Raw genomic sequence first — 26,979 nt, forward strand, 5'->3', positions numbered from 1 at the left:
GCCAACATCCGGTGGATCACCAAAAAAGCAAGAGAGTTCCAGAAAATCATCTACTTCTGTTTTACTGACTATCCCAAAGCCATTGACTGTGTGGACCACAACAAACTGTGGAAAATTCTGAAAGAGATAGAAATACCAGACCACCTGACCTGCCTCTTGAGAAACCTGTATGCAGGTCAAGAAGCAAAGGAGTTAGAACTGGACACGGAACAGACTGGTTCCAAATAGGAAAAGGAGTACGTCAAGGCTGTATATTGTTACCTTGCTTATTTAACTTTTATGCAAAGTATATCATGAGAAATGCTGGGCTGGATGAAGCACAAGCTGGAATCAAGATTGCCGGGAGAAATATCAATAACCTCAGATATGCAGATGACACCACCCTTATGGCAGAAAACAAAGAAGAACTAAAGAGTCTCTTGATGAAAGTTAAAGAGGAGAGTGAAAACATTAACTTAAAACTCAACATTCAGAAAACTAAGATCATGGCATCCGGTCCCATCACTTCATGGCAAATAGATGGCGAAACAGTGGGAACAGTGGCTGACTATTTTTCTGGGCTCCAAAATCACTGCAGATGGTGATTGAAGCTATTTTTTTTTTTTTATTCAATTTTAATTAAAAAAAAATTATACATGTGTTCCCCATCCTGAACCCTCCTCCCTCCTCCCTCCCCATACCATCCCTCTGGGTCGTCCCAGTGCACCAGCCCCAAGCATCCAGCATCGTGCATTTGAAATTAAAAGATGCTTGCTCCTTGGAAGAGAAGTTATGACCAACCTAGACAACATATGAAAAGCAGAGACATTACTTTGCCAGCAAAGGTCTGTCTAGTCAAGGCTATGATTTTTCCAGTGGTCATGTATGGATGTGAGAGTTGGACTGTAAAGAAAGCTGAGCACCGAAGAATTGATGCTTTTGAACTGTGGTGTTGGAAAAGACTCTTGAGAGTCCCTTGGACTGCAAGGAGATCAAACCAGTCCATCCTAAAGGAAATCAGTCCTGAATATTCACTTGAAGGACTAATGCTGAAGCTGAAACTCCAATACTCTGGCCACCTGATGCAAAGAAGTGGCTCATTGGAAAAGACTGTGACGCTGGGAAAGATTGAAAGCGGAAGGAGAAGGGGACGACAGAGGATGAGATGGCTGGATGGCATCACCGACTCAATGGACATGAGTTTGGGTAAACTCGGGAGTTGGTGATAGACGGGGAGGCCTGGCGTGCTGCAGTGCATGGGGTCACAAAGAGTCGACACAACTGAGCAAATGAACTGAACTGAAACCTAATGCATGACCTAGCAGTAGTTTTTCCTCCACTTAGTGATAGGCTTAAGTTCTTCAGTAGATTCTGGGATGTGGGAAATTTTGAGACTAGAAAAACCCCTGATGCCCTGTTTTCTCCAGAATAAAGAGACATACTAGGATGGACGCGTGTAGGATGATGGGCAGAATGGAAACTTCAGTAATAAAGAGACCATTCTCTTTAGCTCAGCAGTCTTCAACGGGGTGAAAGTGAAAGAGTACCAAGGAGATGCTGGAGGGTGTGGAAGTAAAAATAAAAGACTGAAAACTGGGAATCTGATCCAAATACAAGCCGTCTGCTTGCTGTAACTGACGAAGTGTACAGGAAACATGAAGGGTCTCCTTTAGGTGTGATACAATAATTCAAAGCTGTCATCAGCTACAGAAGCTGGTCAAGGTGAAATGGAAATGCCCTTGGGAGATGTACATTACCTAATTCAAAGTCTACGGACTGTCGCTATGCCCCCTGCAGCATACCCTTCAAAACTACAGATAGTAACCCCTGCCTCAAAATCAAACATAAAAAAAACCCCTACAAAACAACAACAAAAGCCAAGGAACCACCACAGCTAAAATGCTGCAACTCAAATACAGTATGTATTTATGTACTTAAGGAAACTGACATGATAAAGAAAGCACAGAACAAAATTCAATCAACAGAACAGTGCACAACACAGAGGGTCTGTTAGGCTTACAAAGGAGATCTGAGTATGTCTCTGATCCCAGAAACGAGACTGTCAGAAGGGTGTGTGCCATTTTATGTCCGTTGACAGAGCCCATGTGTACATGCACGAGAAGACAGGAGGGGATTTAATAAGCTAGCTGTACCATCGCCCTCGCCACGTGTGTCTGCCTTACCAAACGTTCGTGAGGATGCAGGCTGCAGTAGCTGCTAGACTGTGGAATATGAGAAGAATTGCCCAACATCCCTCCGTAGCCAGGCTGATTCATCCCACTGGAGGAGCTCCAAGGGTCACTGCTGTGATGGCCATCTGTAAAGGACAAAGAAAACCGTGACTTTCCCGAGGCACTCAGCCTTGTCTTATAGTCCAGGGCTTCTCCATATCCCCGAAAACAACTGCCTGTGATGTGTGCATCTTTGTGCTGGAGAGCTGATTACAGAAGACCACCTCATTACACTTTCCACGTGGCTCTACATTGCCAAACAAATATAAATATTTAACACAGTTAAAGGGTTCCTAGTAAAAATTCAACTGGAAAAGAACAGAACATATTTCTCCATAGAATTATGTCAAGACAGCAAGGTAGCTAATGCTAAAGAAAACACTTCTCAGATGTAGCCTGACATTTTCCTTCCTATGAAAATCACTGAAAAAATTTAACTGTTCCTGAATTTTGGGGTGAAAATAACACCCTTGAGATAATACACAGATGGCCAGTTTACAAGTTTTGTGAGCATATAAAGAAATAAGTAATAATGAGAAAGAATATCTGACTTCAGAGACTGGGTTTCATTTTTGTGACATACAAAGTAGATGGAATTAAAGTTGGAATTATATCATGGGATGTAATAATTACAGAGAAGGCAATGGCATCCCACTCCAGTACTCTTGCCTGGAAAATCCCATGGATGGAGGAGCCTGGTAGGCTGCAGTCCATGGGGTCGCTAAGAATTGGACACGACTGAGTGACTTCACTTTCACTTTTCACTTACATGCGTTGGAGAAGGAAATGGCAACCCACTCCAGTGTTCTTGCCTGGAGAATCCCAGGGACGGGGGAGCCTGATGGGCTGCCGTCTATGGGGTCGCACAGAGTCGGACACGACTGAAGCGACTTGCAGCAGCAGCATGTAATAATTTAAGGAAGAACAGTCCCAAGTATATAGTTCTGAGTGTTTGTCTCCTTTCTGAATGTTTATATTTTGATATATAGTTATATAGCTAACTTAAGTCTTCAGTAGCAATCGAAAGGGTACACACATATCATAAGGTGGTATCTACATTACAGACAATTTTGAGAGCCTCTGGATAAAACTCCAGAGAAGTTTAAAATAATATGAAAATTATATGAAATATATTTTAATATCAAGCTAATTTTCTATTAACACCATGTTAAAAATATTCCTACAGATTTTTTTCCACTCTCTGGGCCCAGAGGCCTCAGTCACTGTTAAGTTCGCTTTGCTTGGTCTGGGTTTCTTAAATTAAGGGTGCAGAGGATCTATGTTACTGCTGTTTTTTTTTCCTTCAATAGTTTAACAAAAATTATTAAATGCAAGATGTATACAACATAAGAGTTTTAACTAAAAGATGGAGGCTGAAGTTAAAATAAGAGGTCACACAGCAGTGAATTTAAAACATGCTCTGACATGTGTGCATGCTCAGTCATGACTGACTCTCTGCAACCCCACGGACTATAGCCAGGCAAGTTCCTCCGTCCATGGGATTTTCCAGGCAAGAATCAAACCCATGTCTCCTACGTCTCCTGTTTCGGTAGGCAGATTCGTTACCGCCGAGACACCTGGGAAGCCTGTGCTACTGACAGTCTCTGAATCGCTTTCATCTAAACTACATTTTCTTCGAGACCTGAATTCTCAGGGTATTGGAGACTCTCACTGAAGGCAGCCATGTGAAATGGGATTACAACGTACTGTGTCTGTGATCATCATGTAAAAACATACGACTTTTAAAAAGTAGCTATTCATGGACTTCAGATTTAGCTCAGAGATTGTGGAAGTGTAGATGTCATCTTAAATTCAAACATGAAGTCTAAGAAAAACGAACATTTCAGAGAGATGACATGCATGGCAAATAAATTGAGAGTATCTATCATTGAACAAGAGTCTCCTGAAACATTTTGACAGGATGTACTATATGCAAATACATTTAGGATTTGTTAACTCAGACACTTTACTCAATGCAGACTTACAAAAATACACATTTTACATAAATTATGCTTTTCACAGTAAATTAATATTTATCACATCCCATGATCTTGGCATAATGTGTTTTGAAAGAATAGAATTAGATGTGTGCGAATTAATTGTGCTCATCATAAATGTCAACTCAAAAAAATTTTTTTTGTGTGTTTTGAGTATTTATATGCAGAAAAGCAAATCTGTTCCCCGTATTTTGCATGGTCTGACACGGAGAAGAGCCTGTTGTTTTAATCTACCTGATCTCTCCTTACAGTGTGCATGGTTTAACCAAGCGACCTTCCTAAAGGCAGATGGACAAAATCTATCCTTGTGTCCATTTTTCTCCACGAAATTTGGCTTTGGGTGATGAGTCCTTGAGTTGACAGTCTCTGTAAGCACGAGTAATGGTAACACAGTTTCTCTGGTCGTAAAAGAGAGGTGTCAATGCCCAAAGTGAAAGTCGCTCAGTCGTGTCCAACTCTATGAGACCCCATGGGGTGTAGCCCGCTAGATCCTCTGTCCAAGGAATTCTCAAGACAAGAATACTGGAGTGGGTTCCCTTCTCCAGGAGATCTTCCCAACCAAGGGATCGAACCCAGGTCTCCCACATTGCAGGCAGATTCTTTACCATCTGAGCCATCAGGGAAGCCCAAGAATACTGCAGTGGGTAGCCTATCCCTTCTCCAGGGGATCTTTCTGACCCAGGAATCTAACCTCGATCTCCTGCACTGCAGGCGGATTCTTTACCATCTGAGCTACCAGGGAAACCCGTTGACGCCCAAGTGACTACTACTTAAAGCTGCAGGTGATACACCTTTGTCATGGCACAGAATACACCCGAATGACGTACCTGATGCTCCCACTGAAAGAAAGGGACACCGAGGACAGGTCACAAAGCTAAAAGACCCCGGTTAATAGGTGCTCCATTACATGTGAAACCAATTCTCTCTATTCCCGCAAAAGTGAAAGTCACTCAGTCGTGTCTGACTCTTTGCGACCCCATGGACTATAAAATCCATGGAATTCTCCAGGCCAGAACACTGGAGTGGGTAGCCTTTCCTTTCTCCAGAGGATCTTCCCAACCCAGGGATCGAACCTAGGTCTCCCACAGTGCAGGCTGATTCTTTGCCAGCTGAGCCACAAGGGAAACCCAAGAATACTGGAGTGGGTAGACTATCCCCTCTCCAACGATCTTCCCGACCCAGGAATCGAACCGAGGTCTCCTTCACTGCAGGCAGATTCTTTACCAGCTGAGCTATGAGAGAAAGCCAGAGACCCGTTCAATTCACCTTTACAGATTTTCCATGGAATTTCATATGTGAACGAACAACCTAAAAGAGCTAAGACTCTACAGGGAAAGGAAACAAATTCCTTTGAAGCAGAATGATTTTGAATGTGTCCACTCTAATCTAAGGGAGATGCCAAGCCACGCCCCTAGGCTCTCCTTCCCGTGACATGGTCCTTCCTGGAAGAGCAAGGAGGAGGAAATCCCACGGCACTTTGCCAAGGCAAAATGAGTTAAAGTTTGTGTACAGGGATTCCTGGTGAATTCTATATCTGAATTTCATAGCATTAACACTGGTAACAAGATTATCACATTTTGACCACAAGTGTCCAGGGTACACAAGTGTCCAGCTAAAGCTGCATCCTGTGGATAGTCTCCTCTCATAAGGAGATGTCATTTAAACCCTCTCAGTCTTCCTACGCAGCAGAAAGAGAAGTCCTACTGGAAGTGAGCCTATAAGCCCAGGTAGCAAACATCCATGTGTGCTGAATGAAATACACTGGACAATTAAGTGGATTAAATATACTTCATCTACCACAAAGCTGTAATTTTCAGTATTTGTCTGGGAAAAGAGCTGGGTCTTGGCCCCTCAGTCAGTCAGTTGTTGGAATAGAGCTTTTGCTGTGTAATGAAATAACACTCCTGACTTTCAACAGGTCACTTCATCTTCAATGGGACACTTGTTCTTCCCTACGAATTAAGAAACGGCCAACGTTTTTACTGATAAGAACAGACACTACACTTGATCTTAGTCAAAAGGCCGAGAAGTGATTGTAAGTGGTCAAATTTTTGTATAGAGGTATGTATAAGGACAATTTGCTCTCCACATGTCTAAATCCATGATGCTCCAAATACATGTTGAATCAAAGCACTTCTGAACATATATGTACGTGCTCTTCTCAGGAAGAGGTGATGTAGAAATGCTATTAGTCACGGTGGACATTCTCCCAGGAAGCATCCTTCTAAGTAACCAAACCAGTCTAATCTTAACTCATGATGGCGCAAGAGGTTTTCATTTACAAAACACCTCTCAGTGAAGTTTCTACGTTTAATGAATTCAAGTCCTAAAATAGAGCGTGACCTCCCATGTCCTCTGTTGGCCTCCTACTGCATTTCTTGAGTATTAGAACAGCACTCTTTTGTCCCATATATGACATAAAAGACCTGTGGATATCCCCTTGGAAGAGGCAGTGTCTTACCTTGCATGAAGAAGGAGCTAGGGAAAGTGCTGGCTGCTGGTTTCGAGGAAGGGTAGCCTGGCGAGTCCCTATTGTAGTCGGCAGTGCTGGCTGATGGAGCATAAACCTGGGGAACGAGAGCCCATTTAGTTTTGCTTGCTGCCTGCACCAAAGAATCTCAAGGTCTATGACTTTGCAAGAAGCAGGCACAAAAGGCACAATTTCTACCACATCCATCCGAAATCTGATCAAACTCTAGAAACACTACCCCATTCCCCATACAGAAAAACAGAACAAAACAAAATGTTGAGTAGGTTTGTGCAAATGGAAAATCAGGTGTGGTATTTTCCAGTTATAGGCAAGAATACTGAGAACGACATCTGGTTGTGTGTGCTCGGTTGGGTCTGACTTCTTTGCAGCCTCATGGACTGTCACCCTCCAGGCCCCACTTTCAATGGAATTTTCCACGCAAGAATATTGGAGTGAGTTGCCATTTCCTCCTCCAGGGGATCTTCCCGACTCGGGGATCGAACACATGTCTCTTACATCTCCTGCATTAGCAACTGGATTCTTTACCACTGAACCACCTGGGTTGTAGATATATAATACCCATAGGGTTGTTGTAGGAACCTAAGCATTCTTTTTTTTTTAAACATAAATGGCCCAGAGCATGTAAAAGGTAAAAAAAAAAGACGTGCTTCCAACTTGTCCTATTTAGTCTACCTTTCAATTAAAATTTAAAGACAGAGACAGAGAGACAAAAAGACAGATAAAATAAATGCACTCTCCAGACCACAGAAAGTGACAAACGTATCCTAGAATATTAAATTCCCAAAGTGTTAGCTTTTTGTAGAGATGCAAGAAAAAGGCTATTAAAAGCCCAGATCTACACAGACCACCAAAAATCAGTGTGCACACAGGAAGGGGGTGGGAGACCCTCATTTACAGCTCTTTCATCTTTGTATGTTCAATAAACTAAAAAACTGCCAAAATCTTAATTTACTTACATTTGCTTACTAATACTCATGGGATTTGGGGAACCAGCTCTTTATAAAAATAGCATGTGTATTTTCTTGTTTATGTTTGCTTTAAAGTAGACAGCACAGTAGAAAGGCATAAATTCATGAGGTATAGTTTAACTTTAATTGGTTTTCTCCCTTGCCTTTTCTGCTAAATACGATTTTTTTTTTTAAATCCCTATTTTCTTTTGCTCCAAAAGTTCCTCTCTCCAGATGGTCAGAGAGACTAAAACACTGTCATCCTCTTGATGAAAATGGATACCTTCCTGCCTCCATTTTGAAGCAGGCAGCGGCTCACAAAATTGGCAGTGAGCCTACAGTGATATTCACAGGTCACAGTAAAAGAAAGGGAAATTCACCAATAAAAAGGCAACTGCAGGGTTACCAAAAAAATAACTCCCCCCCCCTTTTTTTTCCACAGCGCACATGGAATAAACACCCTAAGAAAAATTCTATAATTGCTCTCAGAACACCATGAATCACAAACTAAGCATTTAATACATGGTTTAGGATTTCACAAAGGATAGGGCCACAGCGACAGATGTGGGAAAACACGCACACACATGCATACATCACATAAATGCTACATGTGCCCCACAGTGCCCTTGAAATTGAGAGATCTTGGAAACAGAACAAAACAAAAATAAACCATAAAAACCTGGTCCACTTTAAAAAAAAAAAAAAAAAAAGGAAAGAAACAAGGATTCTTCTTCCTAAGTCAGGGAGGAATCTGAGTCCTCTATTTTTCCTCTTATTTTAAAATTTTAGTCATATCTTAAATGTATAAACAGCTACCTGCTTCTCTAACAGGGCTTATAGTAAGGACAATTTTTTTTTCAAGTATCTGTAAAGGGACAAAGAATAAAACATAAGCCAGAAATCCCAAAGCAAATCAGTACCCTAAGTTTATCAAGCAAAACCCAGTATTTTTTTGAGGCTTATACAACTGACAAACAGTTTGGAAAATACTACTAAAGGTATTTAGAAGTCTTGAGATTAGCTAAAAAGATGAAAACAAAAATTACCTTCTAGGGAAAGGGGAAATAGATCATCTCATTCTAATGGCAGAATGAGTAGAACACACTCCACTATACCTACAGTCTAGGAGCCTGACAGCCCCTTGGCTAGTGAGTATTAATATGAACTAAGTATACTATGTGTTACTTCCAATTTCAGAAACCAATATTTTACTATAAAGTTGAAAATAAACTCTCCCATTATTAAATCACCTTATTTTAAAAAAATAATCTCAACAAATTCTTTTAGGATAATATATAATTTTAATTACATAGTCTACTACCTTATCCTTAAACATGTACTATAATTATTGCATAAACATCATTGATGGCATCTAACAAAATCTGCCTTTTGGATAGAATTATTTGATATATCTTTTGGGAGACAAAGACAAATCTTCAGTAATTTTATAAGGAGGCTACTTTGACTATGAATTATGATCAAGTGTGAAGATCTGAGAATAAGATCACTATCCCAAGTTCAGAAATGCTGCCTGCATGAAAAAGAATATGTATGGGGTTAAAAAGCTTTTAGGACATGTTACACTATACAATTTCTATTTTTCTGGTGCTGTGGCCAAATTAAGATTTTTTAGATAAGATGAACGTCTTTGTTAACAAGAAATCAAACACTATTAATAGTCTTTTTTTTTTTAAGGCAATTTCTGCATATTTTATAAATTTTCTTTATATTATAATTGATCAGGTACAATGTTATTCCCTTTTAATTTATATACTTCATCTTTCTCATCAAAAGTTATTTTAAAGATAAGTGCTCTATATATTTGTTTGTAAAAATAAACATAACATAGAACTGTTATACTTAAAAAAAAAAGTATTTATGTATCTATTTGGCTGCAAAGGGTCTTAGTTGTGGCACATGGGACCTTTGGTTGCGGCATGTGGGATCTAGTTCCCTCACCAAGAATCAAACCCCGGCCCCCTGCCTTGGGTTTGCGGGAATCTTAGCCGCTGGACCACCATGAAGTCTCTTATTACACTTTTTAAAAGTAGAAGGAATCAACCCCCCTCACATTTTAATCATAAGAAAATTCAACAATGGAATGGTCAAAGCCCTGCTCATCAATTGTCCTTTATTGTCTACTATTCAATGGCTGCCTTCTTTAAAAGTGGTGGTGGAGGTATAAGATGCTATTTATGAAAACAGAGTGATGATAAGTGATTCCGCTTATCTTCAATGTTTTAATTTTTAATAACCTGGATCATCAGTAAGCTGCTTCATTATTTTACTTCAGTCAACTAATTTCTCAGCCTCTTAAAAGACTTGAAAGTATAGGCTGCAAGAATGTATTTAACAGAGACACTAAATTCAGTAAGAAAAGCTCACATCCACTCAACTTTAATTATTATTATTATAGGTAAGTAGAATGATGACTTACACATTTGTTAGAGAAAATAGCTAACAGAATGATAACAAACATCCCAGATCTCTTCAAATGACTAACGCCAGAAAATCAGTCCGATGGAAAATGAAATACAAATCCCAAACTCTCGTTCAATGTGTTGAAGAAACTCTGCCAAGGAAACATGCAGAGAGTCTAAAGAGAAGCAAAAACCTACACTCAGTTTTCTTCTGACAAGGTATCTTAGATCAAGGTGACTTTTGGCATTCCAGTTCCTCCCACAAGAGTAACGAAAGAAGTGTGAAATTCTGTTGCAAAATTGGAAATGGGCAAACTTGGCTCAAGTTCAGAGACTACAGCAGTTTGAGTGAGCTATCTGCCGAATAAAGGCTTAATGGGAAACTAATAGCCAAGTGTAGTTCATATTCCAAGTCAGCACCGTTATCTTTTTTCTCTTATAATTTGATTTTAAAACAAAATCACAAATGCAGAAATTCTAAGCTTAACAAAACCCCGTAAACAGCATAAACTCTGAAAAAATAAAAAAATCTATAAGTTCTCATTTTACAGATTTAACTTGTGTTGTAATTTGAGATATACTTGAGATATACTACTATAGTATATTAACCATTCCAACCAATGTTCTGATTATCTTTTGCGCTACCATCAAAGAAACAATATGATATTCTTTTAAATAGAACCTCTGCCTTCTAGAAAAGAAGAAAAGCAAGCAAACACACAAACCAACAAACAAAATGAAAGGAGTAGAACGCGTATTCTACCTTTTTCCTTTGAGGTGCTCATTTTTATGTCTTGGCATGTCAGTTTCACTTATGGAAATTTTAAAAGATAACAATGATTACCATTTGTTCAGGGCGTTTTGTGGAATGGCTTTTGTGCTGGGAGCTCCATACACATTATTTCTGATCTTCATAATAATCATATAAGATGGGCATTATCAACAGCGTCATTTCTATTTTATATGACTAAAGAATGGTAGACAGGTCAAGTGTCCTGGCCCAGGCAGGCCTGGGTCACACAACTGCCCATTCCATCATTCGTGAGCCAGGCAACCTTGGAATTGTTTACTGTACTCTCTGGTCTTTAGATTCCTACCCATAAAAAGGGAGTAACAGTGCCTGCTATGCCAGATTCTTGAGAGAATTAAATGGCATCATGTATATAAAAGCAACTAGAATACCTGGTACCTAAAAAACATGCAAAAAAAATCAGATTAATAGCATTAATGTGCTGTTATTTTTTAAAAATTATCTGGACAAAAGTGACTCAGAAAAGTTAAGCCACTTTTCCATGTTAAAAAATTACCAAGTGGTAAAGATTCAAACTAATCATTAAAGCCTACATTCTTTTCATTAAAAAACAATTTGTTGATCTTAAGAGGCAAAAAAGAAAAGATATGGTTAGCTATCAGAACAAGGCAATACTTTGGCAATGATTTATAGAAATAATTCTTGTGGGGTTTCATAACTGCCTTTTAAGAGAAGAAAACTTGATAGGGCATGTTGAGAGTGAAACCAATATGCGTCAGTTACTTTCTTCCCGAAGTGGGAAGCTGAACTCCGGAGGGCATAAAGAGAAGTGGTTATAGATCATGTATCATGAGGTGTATAACTGAGTGGGGTTGAGTGACAGCCACTAGGTTGCAGAGTAGACCTGGGCCTCTCTGTGACCAGCCAGTACCATCTGAATAATTTCCAAAGAGAACCAGGTGAGAATAACTGAAACATTGTAACTGAGACTTTTTAGATCCTTAAGAGGGTTACTATGTGCTCCATGATGGAGTAGAAAACAGCAAAGCACAATTATGCCCCAGATGCCCAAGTGCTAGGGAGGCTGACTTAGCAGCTCAGACCTTAGGAGGTTTCACAAATATCCTAAACTGTGACAGTTAGACACTGGAACGCCAAGAGTCGGTGGTACGCCACTGACGCTCACACACCTGGGCATGTACACTGATGGTGACCAGCATCTAATGGGGAAAGTGCCTGTAAGGGATCAGCTTACTGCTCAGGAAACTGACTGCAACGGACCTCAACTCTTACAATACTGTTGGAAGGACACAGGTCACTGTAAGCGGAAAGAACAGCTCAGGGCAGTGGTACCTCGACATGCATAAGAACTGAAATGGACACTGTAATCGTTCTATAGCACAAAGTTAAAGGTATATTGCTGGCTAATCCATAAAGCAAACGGAAGATGTACTTAGAAGAGATGGTCTCCAGACAGCAGAAAAACCCATTTGGCAGAGTGGTAGAAATTACTCTGGAATCAGACCAACAAGGCTCAAATTCCAGCTCTCATAAGTAGTTGTGAGGACAAAACAAAGCACGTTCTCTCTCAGAGGCTCCGTTTCCTCATTTGTCAATTTCTTCACTATCAAATGTCAAATGGGGCTATTTTGCCGTGCGGATTAGAGAGTACGTATGTCAAGCATAACTCCTTATCTCTTGTAGGAGCACAATAAATGGTATTTATATCCAAAAAATATAAACAAGAGTTTAGAGTAATTTTTAAAATGTCCAGAATGGTGCTGTCCAATACAGTATCCATGAGTCCTATGTGGTTATTTGAATTAAGCTTAATTAAAATTAAATAAAATGAAATATTCAGTCCCACAGTTACACTAGCCACATTTCAAGTACTCAATAGCAAACTGTGGCCACCGGTGACCATACTGGACATCACAATGTGGAACTTTCTCACTATGGCAAAAAGTTGTATTAGGAGCACTGATTTAGGGTAATGGCTGTCCCCAGGGAGACCTACTGAGCCCCATATGAAACTCTGTTAGAGCAGCCATCACAATAATGCAGCTTACATAAGACTTGCTGTTGCCTTTCAGCTTCCAAAGCAAGAACTCTTCTGGTGGACGAGAGGGAGAGGCAGATTACATGTATCCTAGCACCTAGCGAACCACCAGTGTTTAATAAATGTTGATTTTTATTGGATGGCAGAACATTCAGATGTCCATTTTACTTACTATTTTTAGAGTCCCTTGTACTATTACATACTTCTTAACGCCCTTTTTGTAACCACCTGCCCACATTCCTGCAAGCAGGACTGTAAAGTAGAACCCCAGGGAAGAACAGCTCCTGTGATCCCCAGATCTCTGGATGTGTAGGAAATAACAGTAAGAAAATCTTACATGGCAATTTTCTCCTTGGCCCCTAGTTAGTCTTTGGCAAAGGAACTATAATTAGGCACAGTGTGATCACTTTGAGACAATAAACGGTGAACAGATTTTTAACTTTTTCTGATCATGAGTTTTCACATTACATCTTGGTAACTGGATTCCTGATTCCACTCTTTTTATTACCCTTTCTTTCATAATGTTTTATATCAATTTTTTTTATAGATGTTCCTTTCTCTTTTCAGGAAATTTCTCCAATTAGTGTTCTCTCTTCTGCCTCTTGGCATCACATTTTTAAAGTTGAAATCAGTTCAACCGCATTTTATAAACGGGGGAAAGGCAGATGTAAAAGGATCTACCCGAGGGCCCTGAACAGAGCTCAGGACTCCTGAATCTCATCTTATCCTCTTGGCACTCTCCTTCCTAAAGTCTTTTTTAATTTTTTAACTTAAATATTCAAATGGGTAGCAAAATGGCATAAAAGGCTAGTAAGTAGATGAAAGTAACAGAGTTGAGTAAGTTATCATGAGGTTTAACAGTAGTGAATTATGCTCAAGAGCATGAAAAAGAAGGTAATAAACAACCCAACAGTGCAAAGAAAAGCAAAAGCCAACTACAGAAATAAAAATTATTTATCTTACATATTCTCAGTATATACTAACAAGTCAAGCAATATTTACTAGTGGAAAAAGATCCTACTTTATTTTCAAGTGATGGTTAAAGGCCCATTTGATTATCACATACAGGAAATATGTTTGGAAATAACACATAAATGTTGCAGTATATTGACAAATAGATGGATTTATATCTATTGACAAATAGATTGTAGATGAAAAAATTTCAGAGATGTAATGTGTTGAAATTGTGAAGCTTTTATTTCCATCTCAATTACCTGAAGCTTTTATAGGAATTAAATAGTTCTGAAGTGCCCTTGGAGAAGGCAATGGTACCCCAGTCCAGTACTCTTGCCTGGAAAATCCCATGGATGGAGGAGCCTGGAAGGCTGCAGTCCATGGGGTCGCTAAGAGTCGGATATGACCGACCTACTTCACTTTCACTTTTCACTTTCATGCATTGGAGAAGGAAATGGCAACTCACTCCAGTGTTCTTGCCTGGAGAATCCCAGGGACAGTGGAGCCTGGTGGGCTGCCGTCTATGGGGCCGCACAGAGTCGGACACGACTGAAGTGACTTAGCAGAAGTGCCCTAAAGTAACTCTCAGTAAGAAAGAAAAGTTTTACTCCTCAAACTACAGTGATACTCTGAAAAAAAATCCCCAATTATCTAAACGTGTAAAATGTCCCCTTCATGTATATGGTATTCCTATTTCATTTCCTTAACAAGGAATAATCTGTATTCACTCCACCACAGTGCATCACAAAAACGAGAAAAAGAACATGTATATGAACCCCCTAAAAGAAATTCCTGGAATATGTAATATATTTAGAACACAAGTCATTTTGGCATACATCCATATGCTCTATCACAAATACCACGTCTAACTTTTTTTTACCCTTCTGAATATCAGCTGAGTTTTGGTTATCTGTTCATGAGTATATTAAGTCTGAAGCTAAATTCTACAAATGAATTACCGCCAAGAGTTTTATCCTTTTCAGCCACCAAATACCTTTTCTCTGTGTTAAGTAGTAAGACTGTAAGAATTTTAATTCCCTTCTTTATCAAATTGTGTAACCCCAAGAAATCAAAAGAAAGCAACAACAAGGAGAAGCAGAGATATGAGTGATTTACAAGGGATCAGAAGCAGAGAAGCATGCAGGGATAGACAGACTGTAGCCCATCCACTTTCGACCAGCACACCCAGCCTGCAGCAGGCTCAACAACGGCAGTGAAACAGTGAGCTGGACCCATTATTAAGTGTGCAAAGCACCCCAAGAGCTGCAAAACCCCCTGACATTGCTTATGGCCAGAAGCTTTACCTTGTTCTTTCCTTTCTTCAAATAAAAAGGCAATACATTTTAAAATAAAGGTAGTTGCAGTCCGTTTTTCAAATCTCTAAATTTCAATCTCCTAAACAAGTCTCTGTAGCTTAAAAATTTACAAGGAAGGAAAAAACTGTGCTTCAACTAAAAATAAGGATAAACTAAGACAGAATCACTGATAATTATATAGCAATATTATTGTGATTTAATCTACATAGTGTCCTGTTATTTTTACCAGCATTTTGCAAGTATCAGTGTGTTGTCATTGCAAACTTGAGGCAGAAAAACAGTGAAGATAGGTATGATTAGGCTCACTCTGTTATATCACAGATGTTTCATACATATGATATTGAAATACAGATATAGAACATTTGAGGTTTTAAGCTGCCTTCATGTATTATCATGCATTCTCAGTGGCATATGCAGGGAGTTAAACATTAAAAAAAAGAAACAATTTATTATGGTATTACAACTTAACACTCTGTGTGTGTGTTGTCACTCAGCTGTGTCCAACTCTTTGCGACCCCACAGACTAGAGCCCACCAAGCTCCTCTGTCCATGGAATTTTCCAGGCAAGAATACTGGAGTATGTTGCTGCTATTTCCTACTCCAGGAGACCCTCTCACCCAGGGATCAACCCACGTCTCTTGTGTCTCCCGCACTGGCAGGCAGATTCTTGACCACTAGTGCCACCTGGGAAGCCCGTAACACTCAACAGAGCTGGAGAAGACCTGGTCTCAAGGCCTGCCAGTCCCAAGCTCTTGTGACTGTTGGCATGACAAAATGATGACAGTGATTAAAAAAAAAAAAATAGAAGGGTGAGATGGGGTGGGTGGTAGGAGGGAGGTTCAAGAGGGAGGGGACATATGGATACCTATGGCTGATCCATGCTGTTGAATGGCAGAAACCATCACAACATTAAAAAGCAATTATCCTCCAATTAAAAAGAACTCCCCTCCCCCCAAAATAGCTAACACTTTACTTAGGGTATGCCAGACATTATTCCAGCAAAACTGTACATAAACTCAATTTTGTCTCGACACTAACCCTATTGTTTTATTATCATCCCGATTTTACACAGAAGCAATCTGGAAGCAGAGACATATTAAATAACTTGTCCAAGTCACACAGCTAGTTAAGTGGAAAATGGAGATTCAAAATCATGTCATCTTGCTTAGGCATCTGAGCTTTAACAAGATCTCTCAGTCACTAAGGGGCTTCTCTCCAGGGTCTTCACAGACTCCTACCAAAACCCAGATTTATAGAACTCTGGGTCTCCTTTACATACTCCCAGGCCACTGGGCAGACGAGGGGCTCAGAAGGCTGTTTGGCCAAAGGACGAAAGGTGACCGCAGACAGTGGAGCACCAAGACAGTTCTTGGGCACTGGACCAAGAAGGAGGACTTTTCATCTGTCTTCCAGATCCGAAGCTGAGTAGGACCCACTACTTCTGTTTATCAGGGCTAAAAACAGAGAGAGGCCAGTGACCTGCTGGGAGTGACACTGGCGTTCAGTGGTGACTTAATACCAACAGTAAACTGATTAAAAAAAATCACCACTAGTACTTAAAAGCATTCACATGAAGCATGACTACAGTCCCATCGATGTGCACCAGCCTCTGGCTCCAAGTATTTCTTTTTATTTTTACACCTGCATTGCTCTTGGCACTGATGGAGCAGACACTGTATGTTTGCTATTACTTTCAACGTGGTGTATCACAGGAATGCCCACTGCCAGCATTCCGAGTACCTGAGCCCTCGCCGAGAAGGTCTTAAACTGATTAAGTTACACCTGGCTGAAGATCTCTTGAAATACTTAATTGCATAAAATTTGGTCCAGGTGAAACCTGACTTCATCTGGTTACACTCCTTACGTTACATACTCACAGGGGAACCCGCTTCCTCACCAGACTCAGGATCGGCACAGACAAAAGACTGGATATTAAGCCCATCACAACTCTTTAAAATGTTCTGAACACCTAAGCTGTTTTCAAGTATTTATTGACTGTCCATTAGTAATTAAAGGTTATGTTAACAAGAATGATTTATTATTTCTGTCAATTATTATTATTTGTGAAAGTGAATGAAAGTCTCTCAGTTGTGTCCCACTCTTTGCGACCCCATGGACTGTACAGTCCATGGAATTCTCTAGGCCAGAATGCTGGAGTGGGTAGCCTTTCCCTTCTCCAGGGGATTTTCCCAACCCAGGGATCAAACCCAGGTCTTCCACATTGCAGGTGGATCCTTTAGCAGCTGAGCCATGAGGGAAGCCCCAAAATACTGGAGTGGATAGCCTATTCTTTCTGCAGCGGATCCTCCCGACCCAGGAATTGAACCGGGGTCTCCTGCATTGCAGGTGGATTCTTTGCCAACTGACCTATGAGGGAAGCCCATTATTATTATAGATTATTATTTGTAGTAATCTACAAATCATAGCAGATGATTTCAATCATAAGCAGATTGAGCTAATTTATTTTATCTCACTTTCTACAGCTGTCACATCAAATTCATGACTATCAATTTTTTCTAATGGATCAGCTCCCATCGCAATATTATTTTTTCCTCTTTTGCTACCAGCTATTTGCTTTTTATTTTTTAAGATGACAACTACAGGGTCATGTGTGCCCTAGTGGCTCAGATGGTAAAGAGTCTTCCTGCAATGCAGGAGACCTGGGTTTGATCCCTGGGTCAGGAAGCTCCCCTGGAGAAGGGAATGGCACCCCACTCCAGTATACTTGCCTGGAAAATCCCATGGACAGAGGAGCCTGGTGGGCTACAGTCCATGGGGTCACAAGAGTCGGACATGACCGAGCGACTGACACCAACACAGAGTCGTGAGGAAGTGTTGCAACATCAAAATAGTGTTGGTTACATCTGCCAATAAATAGCTTTGTGACCTCTGAGGACACGATTTCATCAACTGAATGAGGATGGCGTGTTTTCACGATGAAAACACATTATACAATTCCACAATAAAGAGGAAAATTAATTTTAGGGTTTATTCCAAAGTTGATTATTGCTGTTTCTTCCACATTGAAGGCGAGGAAGGCCTGCTGGGGACAGTCCATCACAGAAACAGTGAAGTTTAAAAAGTACTAGGAGAGTGACGCCAGTCAGAAAGACAAATACTGTACATTAATGCATGCGTATGCAATCTAGAAAGATGGTACTGCTGAACGTATCTGCAGGCGTCAGTGGAGATGCAGACACAGCAGACTTACGGACACAGGAGGGGGAGGAGCGGGCGGGACAAATCGAGAGAGTAGCCTGGAGACATGTGCGTTACCAATGTAAAACAGACAGCAAGTGGTGGGACACAGGGCGCTCAACCCAGTGCTCTGTGACAACCTAGGGGACAGGATGGGATGGGAGGGGCTTCAGGAAGGAGGGGACACATGTACGTCAGCCTGTGGTCGATTCGTGCTGGTGCATGGCAGAGGCCTACACAACACCACAGAGCAATTATTCTCCAGGTAAAAAAAGGATTATGAAAACAATGTGCGGGGATGTGTGGGTGTGTGTGTGGAACCAGGCACAGAATAGGCCCCAGTAGTTACTAAATGCCCACATGAATGAATGAATGCATCACATACAAGATACAAGTCAAACTAAATAATATCATAACACAGAGAAAGATAAACATTCATTGATTCTGCCAAAATAGATTTTAGTACATCTCACTTCTCGGTGTGTTTTAGAGCTGAGCTGACTTCTGAAAATGGAGGCAGTCACCCATAATAATCGATATTTAAGGGTTCTAAGAGATCCATTTCCCGTCCTTCTCCCTTTGAACCTAAGGCCATTGGTTGATGCCTGAAGCCGAGAGCTCACATCCTTCAATGGATGTTAATAGGTGTGTTTTTAAAAAAGGAATCTAGGCTCAAATAATTCTGGTCACTATTGGCGTAAACAAATTAATACCACTGCCATGGGCTTTAGTCAATGTACAGTGCTATAAGAGATACAAGCCTACTTTCCCAGAAATAATTCCACGTTACAAATCCACTTTTCAACACACCTCCAATCATCCCCCATCGTGGGAAATGTTTTTATAGTCTGTTAGCATTTATTAGAGGGCTTCCCTCATGGTGATGTTGTATGGCTTAGCAATAAAGAATCCGCCTGCAATATGGGAGACACAGGAGACTGGTGTTCGATCCCTGGGTCAGGAAGATCCCCTGGAGGAGGGCAAGGCAACCCACTCCAGTATTCTTGCCTGGAGAATCCCATGGACGGAGGAGCCTGGCAGGCTACATACAGTCCATGGGGTTGTGAAGAGTCAGACACGACTGAGCACACAGCACATCCAACCGAAGCGGTTATTTCCCTTTGATGTGATGAGGTCTCTAATCCTTTCCCAACAATCAGTTTTTAAGAGTGAGAGGAGAGTGGAGAGGGGATGTGGGAACAGAGAGGGTTCTACAAGAAGGAAAAGCAGCACCCGAGAAAAATGCTGACTTTACAGTCTGCCCGTACCCAACAAAGGTCACTATAAATGGCAAATTACAAAGATCACTTAATGGCAATAAATGTGCCATTTCTATTTCTCCAATCCCAGTATCTTGAGGGCTGTGTTTGTACCACTCAGAGGGCCCAAGGGCCATCATTCCTAAGTATACATGCCCTCCCAGAATCAAGAGGGACTGGGAAGAAAGCTGTGTCACACAAAAGCAGAAAGACACACTTTCAAGAGCAGAGACCCAGACAAGAAGGAAAAGATGGTGAAGCCAAGATTCCAGCAGATATTCCGACAAGATGAAATTTCAAAAAAAAACACGATTCACAAAACTTCTCTGACCTTGAACTTAATGGTATGAAAGGAAACTTGGTGAAATTCTATGCTTAATCATCATAAAAAGTTGGTATTTTCAAGGTATTTTAAATTACAAAGATTTTCTGCATCCATTACATTATTTAATAATCACTTTGAGATAGATTATCTGTCCAAGTGGTCAACCATCTCACTACCTTTTTACATTAGGAGACAGAAGCAGGGAGGGCCACTTCCTGTCCCAGAAGTCACATGACTCTAGGAAGGCAAAAAAAGGTCTTTTTGTTGTTGCTGTTCATATACTAACTCTTGAAATTAAAAAAAAAAATTTATTTTATGAAAAAAAAATTTATTTTATGAAGTAGAGTTCATTGACAACGTTGTAAATTTCTGCCCTACAGCAAAGTGATTCCGTTACATATAAATGTATCAGTTCAGTTCTGTCACTTCGCCGTATCTGACTCTCTGCGACCCCACGGACTGCAGCATATCCTTTTTCATGTTCTTTTCTATCATGGTTTATCACATATATTAACTATAGCTCCCTGTGCGATACAGTAGGACTCTTGTTTAACCTAGGCTTTTCACTGCAAATCCCAGGTCAGAGTTGTTAGTGCTTCATCAGAATATCCTTCCAACCTGGAGGGGTAGGATGGGGTGGGAGAAGGGAGGGGGATTCAGGAGGGAGGGGACATATGTATACCTGTGGCTGATTCATGCTGATGTATGGTGGAAGCCAACAAAATATTGTAAAGCAATTATCCTCCAGCAAAAAAAAAAGAATATCCTTCCAAATCACCTATGGTCTAAAGAATGTGGAGATGAATTTTTCATATTGGTAAATATCTACTGATGTTGAGTCGAGTTAAAGATGAAATCTAGACTGGGCTTTAAAACAGCATACTTAACGCTGCTGCTTCCAACAGATGCCTTCATCTTCTGCTCACCAAGAGAATTGTTAACGAACAGTGAGTTTCCAATCTGGTGAAGTTCTGAACAGGAATCATCGGCACGGTACACTGTAAAACTACCACCCCATCCTTCCTCCCTTTCACAAAGCTGAAAAAAGGATGAATGATCTTTTTATTCTGTCAAAACATATGGGCCTAAGTACTTTCAACTAAAAACAAAAGCATGAAATAATTAACAAATGTATGACTCTGTGGCACAGATTGAAATGAGAAAAAAAAAAAAAGTACGCAAATTGTCAACCTCTCCGTCCAATCAGCCACCTCTCTATATTATTCCTTCAGATTCCTGCCCTTCCCCATACCCCAGGCGAACATTCAGGTAAAATCAACCAGCAATATTTCACTGACTTAACTCACAGCAGAGCTTCTCGATGCTTTGGTACATATAAATACTAAATAAATAAAATAGGAGGTCAGAATTTTCATTAGAAGCTGACTGGGAGATTTCAGACATATAGCAACCAACTAGAAAATGTATGAAAGTGAGCTTAGTTTAACACAAAATGTTTATGCGACAGAAACAAAAAGGAAATTATCCCATTAGGATAGGGTTATTTAAAAAAAAACAAACCAACCAACCTTAAAGACTGGGTAACAGAAGATCAAGTTACCAACAATAAGTAGTTAATATCTTTAAGCACATTTAAAAGACAATTCAGTTGACTTTCTCTAATATTTAAATTTCAGACACTTTTTTAAGGGATCTAGTTTTTCTCAGTCTTAAAGACACCAGTTTAAAGATCAGCTACTGGCTACTTCAAATATTTATCTGGAATAATGAAGGTATAAATAAATACAAACAACATTTTATATTTTTATTGTCAATTTCTTTAACAATAAAAATTACAGTATGAATGCCCCTTTGATTCCTTTCCAAGGAATAAATATTCTTTCCTTTGATAACTAAATTACTTTGTTCAATCAGTTTGAATCGTCAAAACAGAAATGTAAAATCCAGATGATTGCTCACTATTAAGATAAGGAAAGCAGTTTAAAATTCTCAATGATGAAAAAAGTAATGAGAAAATGCTTCTCTCATAAGAGGAACACAGCAGTTTTACATAATAAAAAGCTTAAAATTGATTCCTGTCTTTTTTTTCCCCTTGATAAATTACTAACTGGTGAGAACTTAAAAGAACTATACAGAAAGGTTAAAAAGCAGCAAAGGAGGTTTCCTCTTCCCAGTGGAGAAATATCCATTAAATATATAGTTCTTTGCTTACATAATCAGGACATATAAGATACCCTGTCAAGAACTTTCCTATCTCTAGGTAGGTAGGTAGACAGATGGATGTGTACAGTATGTATGTATATATGTGTATGTGAGTTTGAGTATAAGATTAATGTTTATAAAACACAGCAGCAGGTGGACAGGAAGGAACTACTTACTGGGTACAGGGTTTCCTTGAGGGGTGATGAAAATGTTCGGCCACTGGACAGACACAATGGCTATTCAATACTATGACTATACCAAATACCAATGAATCACCCATTGTAAAATGGTTAATTTTACATTATGTAAATTTCACCTCAGTTAAAACAAAAGAAAACAAATCACTGCAGCAGGCCCATAACTTACGCGTCCTTCACAAAAAGACATTAGTCAGGATTCATCTGTGTGTGTGTGCTAAATTGCTTCAGTCGTGCCCAACTCTTTGCGACCCTGTGGACTGTAACCCTCCAGGCTCCTCTGTCCATGGGATTCTCCAGGCAAGAGTATCGGAACAGGTTGCCATTTATTCCTCCAGGGGATCTTCCCAACCCAGGGATTCAACCCATGTCTCTTTTGTCTCGTGCATTGGCAGGCAGGTTCTTTACTATTAGCATCACTTGGGAAGCCTGGAATCATCTGCAGGAAGGTGGTACTCCGGCAGAGGAGAGGACCAACGATCAGTCATATTTCTTCAGCAGTAAATCTTGACATCAGACATCACTTGGAAAATGTAGGTAAATTATGTAGCCGTTTTGGTAGAGGGAGAATCGTTAAGTTTGTTTCCTTGATAGAATGAAGAAGGTTGAATTTGCTAACGAAGAAATTATGAGTGACTTTGGTAAGAGAGCAGTTTTACCAAAGTCACTCATAATTTCTTCGTTAGCAAATTCAACCTTCTTCATTCTATCAAGGAAACGAACTTAACGATTCTCCCTCTACCAAAACGTCTTACGTGGGCTCACCAGCTGAAGATAAGGGTCTCCAATGTGTTCTAGGGAGCAGGAGGCCGTCGTTCCAGTTTTGATTCTATCACTCATCAACGGACCACTGGTGGGTCATGGACCCTCTCTGAATCATTGGACCTCTGTCTCAATCTTATAGTAATTATTTGGAAAATACGTATCATGACATCTGCTGCTACGTATTTGAGATGTGGTACAAATAAAACCAGGTCATGCACCGAGAAAACACCTTGAACAAGGAGGGACCTCAGGCATCTAGTTTGTATGGCATTTTCAGCACCCTTGCTGCTGTTTAGTCACTACTTTGTGTCTGACTCTTTTGCGACCCCAGGTACTGTAGCCCACCAGGCTCCTCTGTCCATGGGATTTCCCAGGCAAGAATACTGGAGTGGGTTGCCATTTCCTTCTCCAAGCACTCTTCCCAACCCAGGGATCATGTCTCCTGTGTTGCAAGTGGATTCTTTACCACTGAGCCACTGGGGAAGCCTTCTGGTACCCTGAAAGTGAAAGTGAAGTTGCTCAGTTGTGTCCGACTCTGCGACCCCACAGACTGTAGCCTACCAGGCTTCTCTGTCCATGGGATTTTCCAGGCAAGAGTCCTAGAGTGGGTTGCCATTTCCTTCTCCCGGGGATCTTCCTGACCCAGGGATCAAACCTGGGTATCTAGCATTGTAGGCAGATGCTTTTACCGTCTGAGCCAGGGAAGTTCTGGTACCCTGCTGCTGCTGCTGCTGCGTCGCTTCAGTCGTGTCTGACTGTGTGTGACCCCACAGATGGCAGCCCACCAGGCTCCACCGTCCCTGGGATTCTCCAGGCAAGAACACTGGAGTGGGTTGCCATTTCCTTCTCCAATGCGTGACAGTGAAAAGTGAAAGGGAAGTCGCTCAGTCGCGACCCCATGGACTGCAGCCCACCAGGCTCCTCTATCCATGGGATTTTCCAGGCAAGAGTACTGGAGTGGGTTGCCATTGCCTTCTCCATCTGGTACCCTAGTGATGCTTAAAATATTTTTTGACAGTGATGAGACTTACACAGCAGATTTTTAGTGCGGACGTGCCTTACATAAGTATACCTCAGGTATTTTTGCTGAAAAAAAATCTGTTCTCTGAATCATGAATGGCTTCTTTAAGGTATGGAGCAATGGGGGTGAATCTCTGGCCTCACACCAGGAAGATGTCATGTGGAGATTACACAGATGTGAAAGATACTACGGTCCAGAGTCACAGATGTCCAGCCCTGAATGTGCAAAATTTCTCAAGGAACTCATCCATGTAGAATTTATGGGTTTCTCTGAAATGCTGTATTTGTGATATCTGTTCCTTCTTTAATGGAAAACTTTTTGATATGTGGATAACCTATTCATCTTTCTTAAAAAAAAAAACTACAAATAGCAATGCGTACCAGTGATATCATATCGACAGGAGTATGGACCAAAAAACTTTAAGGGAAAGAATGAACTCAGTAAGTTTTAATCAAATATATTTCATCTTCTAAACTCTCCCAGCACTTTATTTTTTAGAAATTTGTACTTTTCATCAATTATACAGGTCTTCTCTCCCATAAAATACTGTGGGTTCCTTAGGGACAAGGGGTATGACACAGAGGACATTCGATGCAATGACTTGCCTACAGCAGGTGCCCAATTAATATTTATTATACAAACAAGGGCAACAGTCAAAGCAAAAGAGGACCAGTTCTTTCCTTCACTTACAAAGCTTACACAGCAGATTTTTTGCGCGGACATGCCTTACAAAAGTATATATCTTGGTTGAAAAAAATCTTTTCTCTGAATCATGAATGGCTTCTTTAAGGTATGGCGCAATGGGGGTGAATCTCTGGCCTCACACCAGGAAGATGTCATGTGGAGATTACACAGATGTGAAAGATACTATGGTTCAGAGTCACAGATGTCCAGCCCTGAATGTGCAAAATTTCTCAAGGAAATCATCCATGTAGAATTTATGGGTTTCTCTGAAATGCTGTGTTTGTGATATCTGTTCCTTCGTTTCTGTGTCCAGATTTTAAAAATAAAGATTGCATGAAGCTACAACAAACAAGAGTCAGTCTATGAGTTTCATTTCCCCCAGAAGACTGAGAAGTTCAAATAGAAGTCAAGGCAGGTTAGGACCACGCATCAGAGTTGATGGTATTTTCTACTATTTCCATCCAATGGGAACTCAAAACCAAGCTGAACTGGGATAAGGAGACATAACACAGAACACAAACCCCTTAAATAACTCTCTCCTTTCATCTAAATTCCTCCTATTTTTTCATGGATCTTTCCAGATCCTCTTTCATTTGACTGGTCCATAGCGCTCATTTTACCCTTTACATGTTTTCTAACTTGTGTTGCTATCTTACGTTTTATATTTATGGTCTATTTTCCCAAATGCGTCCCAACCCCCAGGATGTATGTGGCTCCTTCTTTCCACCAGTCTGTCTGTCTGGAAGATGTGCATTTTCCATCGATGATGAGCATGACGATGACAATGGTGGTGGAAGAGCATCTTGCCCAGCCCTTCCCCCATCCCTCTATCTTCTTTCCATACCCACTACTCCAACGAAATGGCTCAAAAACTCCTGGATGCTGCAGCCACATGTTACTTTCACTCTGGGTAACATGTGACACTGTTGACAATTTCTTCCTTCCAGTCAAATCTGCTCTCCTTGGCTTCTGTGGTGTGTCTTCCTGGTGCTCCTGCAGTCCCTCTGCACTTGTAAATTCAGTTACACCTTGGGCATACCCATGTGAAGCGGTCCTCATTACCTCATGATAAAAGCGAAACTCCTTAATGGGGTGCACAAGGCAATTTATGATCTACTCACTGTTCATCTTTTCGGTCCCATCTCTCATCACTGTCATCTCATACTATGACCCCAGACGCCCTGCACTACTTTTGGATCACAGTACGTGTTACCCTTGCATCTTGCCTGCTGAATTCCCATTCATTAGTGGACCTCACTTCCTCCAGGCCAAATGTGGGACAGACACCCGGCTTGTGTCTACCTTTTGCAGGCAGGTATTCCCCCCTCAATGCATCATCAGACTAAGTGTAGCTGTCAGCTCTGTCTGCCCCACATGTGTCCTGCTCAGAGCCATAATTCAGCACTTGACTCAAGAGTAAGCATCCAAGCTTCTTACCACCATTTGAGCAAAGGAGCTAGGAAAGGAACATTAACAACCAAAATAATGCTTTCCTATGTAGAAGAGATGAAATCTGCCACCTCTCTATAATTTCAAACTGATAACGTCAGGTGACCATGCTGGTGCAAGGAAGAGGACTCCATCCAAGTGCTTGTCAGTGACTGACTAGGGAAGCCAGAAGGCTCTGACGCTCTCTGTCCCCTAAATTCCCATACGCTCTGCTCCAGGACTTCAAACCAGGTGCCAGGGGACGTATCTCATGGAGAGGGGACACAGGGGCTCTCAGGACTCTGCACCTGTCCCAGGACTTACCGAGTCCTGAACACGTGCCACCTCGAGTGCAATGTGGGAAAGAGAAAGCAGCCTTCCTCTGCCTGCAAGGCCACAGGCCTCGGCCGTGAGGAAGGCCGGGAGAGCAGGCCATGATCTGAGCGTGGCGGTGTACGGGGGCGCTGCTGCGGTTCCCATAATCAAGCCACAGCGAGGGAGGGAACTGCTCTTCTTCACGAGCTTTTGCCTGCGGTGGTCCAGCGCTCTAACAGGAAGCATCCATCTCTGGACCAGTTTCTTCATTACGACGCCCTCGTCGGTTCCCATCCAGTCACACCAGAGGGCCGTCCCAGTATGACTGTTCCTAAGGTGATCTGCGGTATTTTCTAAAATAGCTTGACGTGAACCAACCCGGTCAGAAAAATGCTAAGATTTGCATTTCCTTGAAATGTGACGCTATTTTCGAGCTTCTCATTGAAAAAAAAAAAAAATTTTTTTAAACTGCAAGTCAT

General features: G+C 40.9%; 1 protein-coding gene and 1 pseudogene across 31 annotated transcripts in view; both read right to left on the bottom strand.

The window, feature by feature from the left end:
* The window catches only part of TCF4 (transcription factor 4), a 386,161-nt gene that overhangs the window by 57,122 nt on the left and 302,060 nt on the right, over positions 1-26,979 (bottom strand). For 30 of the 31 annotated variants that reach the window (XM_010818907.4, XM_059880880.1, XM_010818903.4 and 27 more), the window contains 2 exon segments: positions 6,669-6,774; positions 2,163-2,296 (listed from right to left, as the gene is read on the bottom strand). In XM_010818907.4, coding sequence (XP_010817209.2) covers positions 2,163-2,296; positions 6,669-6,774 — 240 coding nt within the window. 31 annotated transcript variants of the gene reach the window in all.
* On the bottom strand, positions 6,069-6,241 carry LOC112444223 (uncharacterized; annotated as a pseudogene).

Source organism: Bos taurus, chromosome 24, assembly GCF_002263795.3.
Source record: "Bos taurus isolate L1 Dominette 01449 registration number 42190680 breed Hereford chromosome 24, ARS-UCD2.0, whole genome shotgun sequence".
NCBI lineage: Eukaryota > Metazoa > Chordata > Mammalia > Artiodactyla > Bovidae > Bos > Bos taurus.